The sequence below is a fragment of the Carcharodon carcharias genome, chromosome 4 (genome assembly GCF_017639515.1).
Source record: "Carcharodon carcharias isolate sCarCar2 chromosome 4, sCarCar2.pri, whole genome shotgun sequence".
NCBI lineage: Eukaryota > Metazoa > Chordata > Chondrichthyes > Lamniformes > Lamnidae > Carcharodon > Carcharodon carcharias.
Genome location: NC_054470.1, coordinates 187,680,017 through 187,694,130, shown reverse-complemented (window position 1 = coordinate 187,694,130; position 14,114 = coordinate 187,680,017). Strand labels below are relative to the sequence as shown.

Genomic DNA, 14,114 nt, shown 5'->3' with positions numbered 1-14,114 from the left:
CAATCGCAAGAATACCAAATGTCAGGGGAAGCAACAACTCTATACTGTGTGAGAAGAGAGTGCTGATTGGTTGGCAGTGTGCTAAAAATTACACTGACAACCAATCTAAGATCATCAATTGAGCTCCCATTGTGGCACATTTGCGTGCACTGGAAACTACATGTATTAATATACAGGGCCCTGTTCTTTGTCCACAGAAAGTACATGTACACACATTGCACCTGTTTCAGCTAAACAAAGTGAGTGATAGCCATTCGGTAGTTCATTCTTCAGGGCAATGCCTTGACCAATCGGAGTCAAGTTGCCTGTTTAAATTTCAAACAATGTTTGGCAGTTAACTGTCAGTCACCATTAATTGATACATTTCCATGGCAATGTCTCAACCAATCAGAGTTCACTTGCCAACCAATCAGCACTCTCTTCTCATACAGTATAAAGTTGTTGCTTCCCCTGACATTGGTATTTTTGTGATTGTCCTGATGAGTGCAAAACAAAAAGCTTCAACAGAATGTCTTTTTCAGCAATACTCAAGTTCAGGATTGTTATAGCAAAAACCCTTCTGTTTGTGGTTTATAGTTTTGTACCAAAAGAAGCATTTATAGCATCTCTCACCTACCTTTGGATAGGGTACAAAAATACTCAAGCAGGTTCCTCTGCCACTGTTAGCCTCTAATCTCAGTCTACATCAAAATACTCATGTCTTTATTGGAATTGTTATGGCAAATGTTTTTCAAAATGTCCTTATCTTGTCCTTCCAAACCACAATGTGTCATCCAACACTCCATGGCTCAGTGGGAGGCACTGTCATCACTGAATCAGGTAGATCATAGGTTCAAGCCCAACTCCAGAGATTTGAACACATCATCGAAGCTGACGTTGCTGCGGGGGAACCGAAAGAGTGCTGCCTTGTCAGAGGTGCTGTCTTTCGGATCAACTGAACTGAGGCCCCACCTGCCCTCTCAGGGGCCATATGGCACACTTTGAAAAAAAGAACAGGGGGGTCTCCAAAACCCTAGCATTTGGGGGAGGTGTTGGCATGGTGGTATTGTCACTGTCCAGTGACAATACCACCATGCCAACACCTCCCCCTAATGCTAGGGTTTGGGAGACTCCCCTGTTCTTTTTTCAAAGTCTGGTAATCCAGAGACCCAGGGTAATGCTCTGGGGAACCTGGGTTCAAATCCCATCACGGCAATATCAGGAATTAAAAGTCTAATGATGACCATGAAACCACTGTTGTAAAAACCCACCTGGTTCACTAATGCCCTTTAGAGAGGGAAAGTCTAACGATGACCATGAAACCACTGTTGTAAAAACCCACCTGGTTCGCTAATGCCCTTTAGAGAAGGAAATCATCTGGTCTGAATGTGACTCCAGACCCACAGCAATGTGACTGCCTCTTAAAAATGCCCCCTAAACAAGGTGGATGGGCAACTAATGCTGGCTTAGCCGGTGACGCCCACATCCCATGAAGGAATATGAACAAAAAGCATTGCGGGAGCTGGCGGTCTGAAAATTGGCCACCAGAATCCCTGCGTTAGAACAGTGAATACACTTTAAAGGCATGTTGTGGCGGGAAAGCACTTTGGGAAGTTGTAAGCTTGGGAAAGGTGCTGCACCAATGCAAACTCCCACCTTATACACCCTACCACAGATCTCTCGCTACATCCACGCCATGTTGGCGTCTTGGCGTATCCCAACCTCTAGCATTCTTTTCCCATTTAGAAAAAAAAAACCCTCAGTCCCACCTCCCCCTTCACTGGCAACTCTCAGGCTTCAGTTTCACCAATTATTGATCCGCCGGGTGTCCCTTTGACATTCTTTCGAGCTTGTGTCAGTGAGTGCCTGCACTGTTACAAAAAAAAAATACACTCCTTCACTTTAACTTTCACAATAAAAGGGGAAACGAGATATCGTTGCGCTGATGAATAGGTTGAAATTCTAGTCGGTTGAGTCGCGGCAATGTTTGGAAAAGCAGCGGTGCGATTTAAGCAGAGAAACTATTCCGATTCTCCCAGCACTGACGCTTCTATCGTCCTGTCTCTCTCTCTCTCTCTCTCACACACACACACACACACACACACAAAAGGGACCTGCCCCCGTACCCCATCCCCGCGCGAATTGGACCTGTTTTGCAAATCGCCGCGTCCCATCGCAGACAAGGTTCAGCAAAAGGATAGTTTCCCGGGGAAAAGCGGGGAGTCCATAAGCGCGGCCCCTTGCAGATTGGAAGATGAGACACGGAGCTGCGATTCACCTCCCAACATGTCGTGCAAGGCAGTGGACTGCCCTCCCTCTCTCTCTCTCTCTCACACACAATCCAACCTTCCCTCCTGCTCAAATCACAAAGGCGTCCCCACCCCACAAGGTATTGCTCTGAAACCTGTCACAGCAAAGACAGGAGCTGCCAAGACCAATGGTGATAAACGCTTCCTCTCTGGCTGCTCAGATTTTCTATTTGCTTTCCACCCCACCCCCTAATTTATTTATTTATTTTTTTTGCAAATGAGCATTAGGGGAAAAGGAAGAGTTATAATGATGGCTGTCATAACTTAGATGCAATCATGTTCAATACATCTAAAGCTGTCTATATTTCCTTTGCAAACTGATTGAATCTACCTGAGACCCGTCTGGAGGGGAAAGGTGGGGGGGGGGGGTTTGGGGAAGGGGGGCATTGCCATTGGTGGGTTAGGGGCGGATGGACAGGCTTCCTGAGCAATGGCAAGAGGGCGCCGGCCAGAGGCCAGGTCGGATTGGAGGGCGGTCTCCGCCAATGGCAGTGGCCCCACCCCCCACCACACCGCCCCCCCCCCCACACTCTTCGCGCGCCTGCTGCTCCTGATGCTGGGACAACCTGCAGAGTTTGAGGTGGCCGCATCTTCTCCAACAGGCGCTGGGAGGGGAGGGGAGGTACAGGGAATCAGGAGGTGGGGGTGGGAGGCTTTGCAAAGAGGGGCAGGAGCGGCTGGAGGGGAGCAGAGCCTTGCACCGGGATACAGCTGGAGTTTGGGGAGGGGGAGTGGGGGGGAGGGGTGTGAGGGGAGTTGGGGGTGGTGGTGGTGGTGGGGGGGGGGGGGGTAAACCAGCCCACCTGCCTTCCCACAATCTCCCCACATTGAGATGTGGCTGCAGAACAGGAGCAGGGTCAGAGTGGGTCTCCAGCCCAGCATCACGCTGGGGTTAAAGGATCATTTGGCTCTAACCTGGCAGGAGGCTTCGAGATTCGAGTCAACGAGGTAATGCTTTCATACCTGCGTTTCAAAAAGAAAAGGAGATTCAACTGCTGCGGGCAGACTAGGGGGAGCGCCATGCCCCTTTGGTCAGACTGGGAAGGCTTGGGCAGAAGGTCCAACGGAAAGGGCAACAAAAAGCATTAAAGTTCTTGGGTTTGCATCGCGGTGCTTGTTTTAAATCTGATGAAGCCACGCCGACTGGACGGGAACCTATTGCCAAGGATGGAGGTGCCAGAAAATGTCACTGAATTCAACCTCTCCCAGCTGCTCTCGCCTGTCCCTCCAGCCAGTGTTGGGCAGTACTCAGTGGGAACTATGGTCGGGCTGTCTGTGCTGGTGGGCTTTCTCATCCTCTTCACCATCGTGGGGAACATCTTGGTGATCATCGCCGTGTTCACCAGCAGAGCCCTGAGACCTCCCCAGAACCTCTTCCTGGTGTCCCTGGCCAGCGCCGATATCTTGGTCGCCACTTTGGTCATCCCCTTCTCCCTGGCGAACGAGTTGATGGGCTACTGGTACTTTGGGACGGTCTGGTGTGACATCTACTTAGCTCTGGATGTCCTGTTTTGCACATCCTCTATCGTGCATCTGTGTGCGATCAGCCTGGACAGGTACTGGTCCATCATCAAAGCTGTGGAGTACAACCTGAAAAGGACCCCCAGAAGAATTAAATGCGCTATCGTCATTGTTTGGCTCATCTCAGCGGCCATCTCCTTCCCCCCGTTAATATCGATGGACCGAGACATTGAGGATGAACTTTACCCATCCTGCAGGATCAATGATGACACCTGGTACATCCTCCTGTCCTGTATCGGCTCCTTCTTCGCCCCCTGTCTCATCATGATCCTGGTGTACATCCGGATCTACCAGGTGGCCAAGAGCAGGACCAGAAGCATGTCGGTGAAGAGGAACGGCCCCGACGGCTCGTCCCAGACCGAGGAGGCTCCAAGCAGGGGCACGTCCATCAGGGACAACGGGGACAGGGAGAACGGGCACTGTGCCGCCAGCCCCGGAGGGCACAAACTGGACGAGCTGGAGCTGGAGGAGAGCTCCACCTCGGAGGGCAAGGGGCGCAGGAAGGAGGGGGCTGGCCGCCTGCCCTCCAGGATGCCCCAGAGGAAGGAGGAGGAGGGCAAGAAGGACTCGTTCAGCAAGCGCTCCAGCCGCATATCCCGCTCCAGCAGCCGCTCCTTCGACATGTTCTCCACCCGGAGGAAGCGGCGGGGCAGCAGGATATCCAAGAGCAAGGCCTCCCAGGCCAGGGAGAAACGCTTCACCTTCGTGCTGGCCGTGGTCATGGGCGTCTTCGTCGTCTGCTGGTTCCCTTTCTTCTTCAGCTACAGTCTGTACGGCATCTGCCGGGAGGTGTGCGAGATCCCCGAGCCTCTCTTCAAGTTTTTCTTCTGGATTGGGTACTGCAACAGCTCCCTGAACCCTGTCATCTACACAATCTTCAACCAGGACTTCAGGCGAGCTTTTCACAAAGTTCTCTGTAAACCCAAGAAAAGAACCTTTTAATTCAACCTCATCCCTTAAACCAGTGTCCCCCTTCTAACACTGTTTGATATTCTAAGATGAATTCAGTGATTGGGTATGAAGATGTATATAATCTATATAGTATGTGTGTATGGATGTGGCAAAAATGCGTTTGTGTAATATATATATGACAGTCTACATATGTAATATATATACTATATTTGGTATATATAATACATAGTATACGTATGTACTATATTATGGTATCTAATATTTAGTATATATATACTATATGGTATCTATTATATATAGTATACACATGTACTATATATAGTGTCCATAATATACAGTATACATATGTACTTTATATAGTATCTATAATATATAGTATATATGTGTACTAAATATAGTACCTATAATATATAGTATAGATGTGTACTAAATATAGTATCTATAATATAGAGTATATGTATACTATATATAGTATCTATAATATAGAGTATATGTATTATATATAGTATATATGATATACAATATATATATGCATACATACATATATATATTATGTATATGCTTATTGGTTAGTTTGATTATATATGATGGTTTGATTTTGTACATAATCACACCTGCCAAATTATGAAAGAGTTAAATTCTAACTATCCTTCGGTTCCAATACTTCCTTGTGCCAATGTGTTTTGCAGTCATAATATGTAATATTTAGCTTTCTTCCTTCTCCATTCAAAACAACAAACAAAAAATGCCTGGCAACATTACACCGTTAAAATATATTTTTTATCACCAAACATGTGGATTTTTTTATATTCAAGTTGTTGTTTATCATCATTGGGTATTCGAGTATTTGTGATACACCAATCCTTCAGATTCAAATTGATAATTTGTACATGACCAGGGGTAAAAGTGAAAATCTGAAATAAAAACAGACAATTCTGGTGTCAGGACTTTGGTCTGCAGCACAATCTTAACTCATTGCTTTCCCTTCAGCCGCTGAGTGTTTGCAGTTTTTGTTTTGCTTTTAGTATCAATCTGGATGCACAGTTTAATGATTTCTTCCCCTTGTAGCTCATGAATTTCAAGCAATTTCTGAAGAGTTTTGCAGAGTCAGGCAAGATATCGAGTTATATTGTAATCTCATCAATTCTTCAAATATCAAACAGTACCTGAGTAAATTTGGCACCTCAGCCAGTACCTATATATTTGTCTACCCCATTGTTAAATTATAGCATCAGAACAGGTATCGTTAAATGTGGAACTCACGCTGAGTCTCTCTAGATGTAATGGAGAGAAAATAGTGACCTTGCAATATTACACATCCATTGTAGACTGCCTAATAGGGAGAAAGAAATGAAGGAGATCCAGAGGATACAGCCAATGCTTGAAGGGGGATAAATGCAAAATAAATTTTCAGAAACAATGGTCCTAATATATATGGGGAGACAGGAAAGAGTGGTTGTGTGTGTGTGTGTGTGTGTGTGTGGTGTATGTGTGTGGGGGGTTGTGTGTGGGGCTGTGTGTGTGGTTGTGTATGGTGGATGTGTGTGTTTGTGTGGTTGTGTGTGGTGTGTGTGTGTGTGTGGGGTTGTGTGTGGGGCTGTGTGTGTGGTTGTGTGTGGTGTGTGTGTGTGTGTGATGGGTGTGTGTGTGTGTGAGGTTGTGTGTGGTGTGTGTGTGTGTGTGAGGTTGTGTGTGGTGTGTGTGTGTGTGTGAGGTTGTGTGTGGTGGGTGTGTGTGTGGTTGTGTGTGGTGTGTGGTGTGTTTGTGTGTGTGTGTGGTTTGTGGTGGGTGTGTGTGTGTGTGTGTGGTTTGTGGTGGGTGTGTGTGTGTGTGTGTGTGAGGTTGTGTGTGGGGCTGTGTGTGTGGTTGTGTGTGGTGGGTGTGTGTGTGTGTGGTTTGTGGTGGGTGTGTGTGTGTGTGAGGTTGTGTGTGGGGCTGTGTGTGTGGTTGTGTGTGCATTCATGGAGTTGGGGAGGTGGGGTGGAGTTGTGTGCCTGTGGAAACTCAGAAATCTTAGGAATACAGTGGTGCTCCCAAATTTAATGATGGGACCTCGTTGTCATTTCTTTTATCCCATTCCCCATGGATGGCCCATTAATGCTAACAGTCAGATTGCGGAGCGATTCATTGGATGTGTTTAGAAGTGTGTAAGGCAGTAAGCCAATAAGATCATGGATTGGCAGATTGGGGTGGGGCTGGGGTGGGGGGGGGGTGGCATAGTTATTGTCATGGCTCTAAGAGATGGAACTGAGACAGTTAAAGTGTTTGGGGGAGGTGGTTGGTCACTTTAGGTGAAATATTTGTGTGGTCTGGGGATGTGATGGAGGTGAGGGGAGGCAATCCTGCACCTCCCAGCCCACAAGCAGTGCTGTAAAAAAATGCACACAGATTTGGACCCGGCTGCTCCTGCCCCCCTTCCACTGTCAGGTTCCTCCTGGTCCCGGGGAAGCCATGCAGAAGATGTTAAATCCAAATCCTTGCTAAAATTTCAGGATTTGTGCCTCATGTTAGCATATTATAATCATGGACCTGTCTCCAGAGCAGGTTACTTGAATGATCCTCAAACATGCTGTGGTTAAACAGGAAGGAGGCAGATTGGAGGCAGGTTTTGCAAATTTGTCAATTTATTCCCGCCCCCAAAACCCCCCCGCCCCAAAACCCCCCCCCCCCCCCCCCAACCCTCCCCACCCTCACCTTACCCTCTATCACCCATCGTGGGGTGTTAAATGCCCTCCAGTATTTCGTTCAATCTCTGGAACAACTTACTTAGGACATGGTGGAAGCATTTACTTATGATTCGTTCAAACGAACATTAGACACTTTTCCAGAAAATAACATTTTGGCATACAGTCGCTGGGCAACTTGAGACATGATATGCAGTTCCTATCATTCCGAAAGCTCTCCGCCACTGGAATTCTCCTCACCTCATGCCTGTCTTAAATGAATTGATCAAGATTAATTGCTACGATTGGTCAACAGCTCCATCATTGCATCGTGTGACTACCGGGAGAGTAGAAAGCAAGCGAGATGGACCTTGACCTCAGATTGTCTAGCAATTCTTAAGATGGCATATTTGTAGAAGCAATACAAGCTGTAATAATAGGACACTTTAACCATGGAGGCCAGCTAGGCTGAAATTAATGCTAACAGTCAGATTGGGGAGTGATTCATTGGACGTGTTCAGGAGTGTGTAAGGCAGTAAGGTACAAGTTGCAATGAGAAAAATTAGATTATTAGCCCATGCTCTGGGTAATGAAGTGGTATAAGAGAAAACCTTGAAAGAAGGATAACATTTAGGGTCCAGTGGCCACAGCATAATCATGTTTACATAGCTAGAATAGATACAGAAGAAAACACTCAATATCTGGGAGAGGGTACATTTAAAACAGATAAAATGGAGAATAGCTCAAATTAATTGGAGGGATGCATTGGCAGATAAAACTGCAGATCATCAATTGGAAATATTTCTATTTAAGATGGATCATCTAACAACCTGACCAGGACTAATGGGATACATCAAAAGAATCATTGAACCTTAGAGCGCAGTAGGAGGCCATTTGGCTATCATACCTGTGCTGGCTCTTTGTAAAAGATCTCCAATTAGTGAAAGAACCCCTGCTCTTCCCCGTGGCCCAGCTAAGTTTGAGTTCTAGGAATTAATAGGATTCAGACAAAAGTCTTAAAAGTACCAAGATCAGTAACTCCAAAGCAAACCTGGAACAATGTGAGAAGCACAGAAATAAGAAATGGTATTTTGCAGTCAACTCCTTGACTACACCTCCTCCAGGTACCATACCCTAAGAGGGCATTGGCAGCAAAGAGCTACCATCAGATTAGCCCATGATTATGCTTGGCAAAGTCTGCAGTAGTTTGCCATTAGCCTCCTGCAGTGTGATTCACCAGGAAATTCTCCCACTCTTACAGCCTGCCATCAGGTGTGGTGGAAGGATCTACAGGTTGATAATCAACCTGTTTGGCCACATTATGAACACACCTTTCACAGATTGAGACTTGAACCCAGAGTTCGCAGCCCAGAGGTAGGGACACCACTAGCACACCACAAGACCTTAACCTTAAGCAGCACCCATTCTAAAGCTGTAATTTGAGCATAAAGTGGACAAATATGTTTATTTTGTAAGCATATTAAAAGCAGGGGATCCTACAAGAAAGATTGGATCACTAAGAGATGAAAATGGCAGTCTTATAGATTATAAAAGAATGTTAACATATTAGCAAGGATTCTACCTTAAATTAGAAAGGATGGTGAATAAAGTGCAACAAGAGAATCAGAGGAGGATATAACAGAACAATTAATGGAGATTAATGTTAAACAGGAAATTGTAGTGACAACTGTGGTTCAGTGGGAGCTACTTTTACCACTAAGGCAGAAGGCTGTGGCTTCATAGTCTTACTCCAGAGACTTGTGTACAAAACCTAGCAATTATATCAGAGGACTAGAAGCTGGAGAATGTTTCATAAATGGTAGAAGGATAAACAGTAACTGCCTTTGGTGGTATTCATTTTGTAATAGAATAGCAGCTTGGAACTACTACAGAGGAGACATTAGCAAACACTAAGAAACCTGTTCATTAACCAGGGATAGTCAATATGGATTTGTAACGGGAAGATCAGACTTCAACAATGCAATCAAATTCTTCTAGTAAGTTAATGGGTGGGCAGGTGAGCATAAAAGCAAAATGTTGCAGATGCTGGAAATCTGAAATAGAAACTGAAAATATTCAGCAGGTGAGCCAGCAACTGTGGAGGGAGAGAAACAGAGTTAATGTTTCAGGTCTATGACCTTTTCTCAGAACTGATGAAAGATCGTTGACCTGAAATCTTAACTCTGTTATTCTTTCCACAGATACTGCCAGATCAGATGGGTAAATTTAATGGATTTGATATATCTGTACTTCCAAATAAGCATTTGAGAAAGTTCCATATAAGACACACATGGGCTGAATGGCCTCCCTCTGAGCCGTAAATGACTCTATGACTTGTAAGACACTTGCAAGGATTGAAGCCATGATAGGAGAATAATTAGTTACAGTTATTTAGCTTGTTCCCGCCCCATTTCTAAATGTGGCATTCTCTAATCTCCACCTCTGCAATTTAACTCCCATTCTAGAACACTTTGGATAATGATGGTTAATACCTTGGCAATTTCATCACAAATCTTTTTATGCCTCTATGAAACATTTTGGGATGGTTTTGTTAACAATAAAGGTGTTATCTTAGTGCAAGTTGTTGTGTAGTTTTAAAGTTAAATGAGGGGGAATGTTCGGCGGGCAGAGAATGGGAGTGAATAGATATTTATTTGTGAATTTTCCAGTGATCTGTATGGTGACCTCTCTCACCCAGTGATTTAGACTTGACATTGAGAAGTCTACAAGAAAGTAGAGTTACATGGCGTGTACAGCATAGAAACAGACCATTCACCCTAAGTGGTCCATTTACGTGTTTATGCACCACATAAGCCTCCTCTCACCCCCTCCATCTCAACCTATCAAGGGGAGGTGGTGTAGTGGTTTAGTGGTAGTGTCACTTGTCTGGTAATCCAGAGACCTAAGGTTATACTCTGGGGATCTGAGTTTGAATCCCAGGGCCGGTGGTGAAATTTGAATTCAATTAAAAAAATAATCTGGAATTAAAAGTGTAATGATGACCATGAAACCACTGTCAATTCGTAAAAACCCATCTGATTCACTAATCTTTTAGGGAAGGAAATCTGCCCTCCTTACCTGGCCTGGCCTACGTGTGACTCCAGACCCACAGCAATGTGGTTGACTCTTAAATGCCCTCTGAACAAGGGCAATTAGGGATGGGCAATAAATACTGGCCTAGCCAATGACACCCACACCCCATTTGGGCATCCCAGTGGTACCAATTGACTGTGACGGGACATAGGCTAGCAAAATGGGCAGCTCCTGGCAGGTAGAATTTAATACAGAGAAATGTGAGGTGACGCATCTTGGCAGAAGGGATAGCAAGGCCATATAGACTTAATTGCATAGTTCTAAAGAGCGTGCAGCAACAGAGGGACCTTGGGATTTATGTGCACAGATCCTTGAAGGCGATAGGACATAATGAGAGAGTAATTAGCAAAGCATATGGGATCTTGGACTTCATAAATTCAAGTATTGAGTACAAAAACAGAGAAATTAAGCTGAACCTTTATAACGCTCTGGCTAGGCCACAATTGCATGCAGTTCTGGGCGCCACACACTTTATGAAGGATGTGAGGGTCCTTGAGAGGGTGCAGAGGTGAATTATCAGAAAGGTTCCAGAGATGAGGCATTTTGGTACAAGGTTAGGTCAGAGAAGCTGGGGTTGTTCTCCTTGGAACTAAGGAGATTGAGGGGAGATTTGATAGAGGTGCACAAGATTATGACGGGTTTGAATAAGGTAGACACTGAAAAGCTGTTCCCATTATCTGATGAGACCAATTTAAGATTTTGGCAAGAGATTCCAGGGGGTGATGTGAGGAAGAACTTCTTTATGCAGCAAGCGCTGATGACCTGGAGCTCATTGCCCATGAGGACAGTGGAAGCGGAGGTGTTAATGATTTCAAAAGGAAATTGGATAGGCACTTTAAATAAATGTGCAGGGCTATGGGAGTAGAGCGGATGAATGGAACTGATAGGATTGCTTTACAGAGAGCTGGCATAGGCTGGTGGGTCAAATGGTCTCCTTCTGTACCGCAATGACTCTCTGGCTCTATATCATTCTATTTCTTTCTTCATATGTTTATCTAGCTTCCCCTAAAAAGCATCTATGCTGTTAACCTCAACCACTTCTTGTGGTAGCGAGTTCCACAGTTTCTGAATAAAAAGTTTCCTCCTTGATTCCCAATAAGGTTTATTAATGACCATCTTATATTTATGGCCCCTAGTGTTAGCCTCCTAAGCAAGTGGAACCATCTTATCCATGTCTACCCTAACCAACACTTTTATCACCCTGAAGACCTCTATCAGGCCAGCACTCAGTCTTTCCTTTTCTAGAGAAAAGAGTCCAGCCTGTTCAATCTTTCCTGATGGGTATTAATTCTCAGTTTCTCAGAAATTATTTTTTGCACCTTCTCCAGTGTCTCTTTTCTGGTTTTATAATGTGGAGACTAGAGCTATCCACAATACTCCAATTGTGGCCTAACCAAGGTTCAATGCAAGTGTAGCAGAACTTTTCTTCAAGCTTCCAGATAAGTTTGATGTAACTTCTGTAAGTTACTCTGAAGTTGCATGACAACTGAGTTTGAGAAAGATAATTGTAAAGCGGTACCTTCTCAGTAAAAGAGCAGGGAGCAGAAATTGTGCTGCAACTCGCAGGAACTTAATGAAATGGTGAAGTAAATTGGTGCAAGGTACAAATTGCTAGTGGACAAACTCATAAAAGAGGTAAATGGGATTCTGAGATTCATACTGAAGCAATTTAATGATAATTAATTTGTGAATAATGTATAAACCACAGGCGGAATGTTGCATGCAATTTTGGATAATGTATTGTAGAAAAATAAAGAAAGGGTGTGTGTTTATAAAGCACCTCTTGCAACCTCAGGATACCCCAAAATGTTTTGCAGCTAATGAAGTATTTTGAAGTGTTGTTGCCGTTGTAATACAGAAAACATTTAAACCAATTTGTGCACAGCAAGTCCCACAAACAGCAATAAGATAATTCTTAGCAATTTTGATTGAGGGATACATATTGGCTCGAACAATGGGTCGTCTCCCCTGCACTCCTTCAATATAGTGTCATGGGATCTTTCGCATTCCCCTGAGAAGTGAGGACCCATGATTTAACATCTCATTCAAAAGATGAAGCCTCTGACAGTACAGCTCTCCCCCAGTATCATACTGCAAGCGGCGGCCATGGGTCTTTTGGCTCAAGTCTCTAGAGTGGGACTTTAAACCTGCAATCTTTGACTCTGAGCCAAGGGTGCTATAGCTGAGTCATGGATGACATTACGCTTGTTAATAAAGTTGTGGAAAGGTTGCAATGGAAATTAATAATACGAATATGGTTATGAGGTCCTTAAAACCCTGTTTCGTGTTTACTGGAGTAGGAAATGTTAAGGAGAGGGCTACCAGGGATGTTCAAAATTGCGTTTGAGAGGATGAATTGTGGGGGGGTGGTGGTGGTGATGGTGGTGTAACAGTAATGTCACTGGGCTAATAATCCATAGGCCTTGGCTAATGCTTCTGGGGACGTGGGTTCAAATCCCACCACAGCCGCTGGAATTTAAATTCGATTCATAAATCTAGAATGAAAAGCTAGTCTCAGTAACGGTGACCATGGCAACTATTTTGTTGCTTGAAACCACATCTGGCCCAGTAATGTCCTTTAGAGAAGGAAATCTGCCATCCTTACCTTTTCTGGTCTGGCCCTACATGTGACTCCAGACCCACACCAGTGCGGTTGACTCTGAACTGTCCTCTGTTCAAGGGCAATCAAGGATGGGCAACAAATGTTGGCTTTGCCAGCGATGCCCACATCCCTTGAGAGAATAAAAAAAAATCTAGAATAATTTTCAAGCAGAGGATTATTTGAATGTGGAACGCATCAGCACAAGTGGTTATTGAAGCTGATTCACCTATAAGGATGAGCTGGATAAAGATTTGAAGAAGAATAACATTGCAGCTCAACATTGCAGTTGGTTCAAGCCTCAATCCAGGCACCCCAGTGCCTTACTAAGGGAATGCTACATTGCCAGAGGTGCTGTTCTTTAGATGAAACTGAGGGGCCTATCTGACTCCTCAGATACATCAAATAGATGATCCCATGGCATTAATTGAAGAAGGCTAACAACCCTCCCTCAACAAGCTGCAACAAAAATGGATTCACTGGTCATGTGGTTGAGGGATCTTGCTGTTTGTACATTGGCTGCCGCCTTTGCCTACATTGTAGCAGTGATTTCACTTCAAGGGTAACCCCAGTGGTCCTATAACACACGATCAGCTCTGAGGCTGTCATGAGATGTTGGATAAATTATAGCTCCTTCTTTCTGCCTGAATGTACAGGGAAGAACAGAGACATGGGACTAGAGTAGGTAACTCGAGTGTGGAGCCAGTGGTGGTAACAGATAGGTGTGGAGTATTTGAGCGGTTAGATTTTGAGGATTGCATGTTGGGTCTGGGCTATTTCAGTCCAATGCAGATAACTGTGGGTCGTGTTCAAATCTCATTAAAATGTTAATTTTCTCCTTCAATATAGATAGCTCACTTGATGACATAATCTTATCAGTCACGCTCTTAGTATCGTTTATCCTTTGGTTTTCCCTTCATTTAAAAAAAAAGTTTAATGCAGTTATTATTAAAGTTTAAATGGAATTCATCCTTAATTTAGCAGAACTTCACCAAGTGAAGGAACGTGTGACTCCAGGGATTAACGTCTATAAGATTT

The 14,114-nt window shown here is 44.5% G+C and overlaps 1 protein-coding gene across 1 annotated transcript; it reads left to right on the top strand.

Annotated features, from left to right (window-relative positions):
• Positions 1 to 3,548: 3,548 nt before the first annotated feature.
• On the top strand, positions 3,549 to 4,751 carry adra2c (adrenoceptor alpha 2C). The gene is made up of 2 exons (XM_041186729.1): positions 3,549 to 4,378; positions 4,448 to 4,751. The coding sequence occupies exons 1-2, from the start codon at positions 3,549 to 3,551 to the stop codon at positions 4,749 to 4,751; spliced, it is 1,134 nt and encodes a 377-aa protein (XP_041042663.1).
• The last annotated feature ends 9,363 nt before the right edge of the window (positions 4,752 to 14,114 follow it).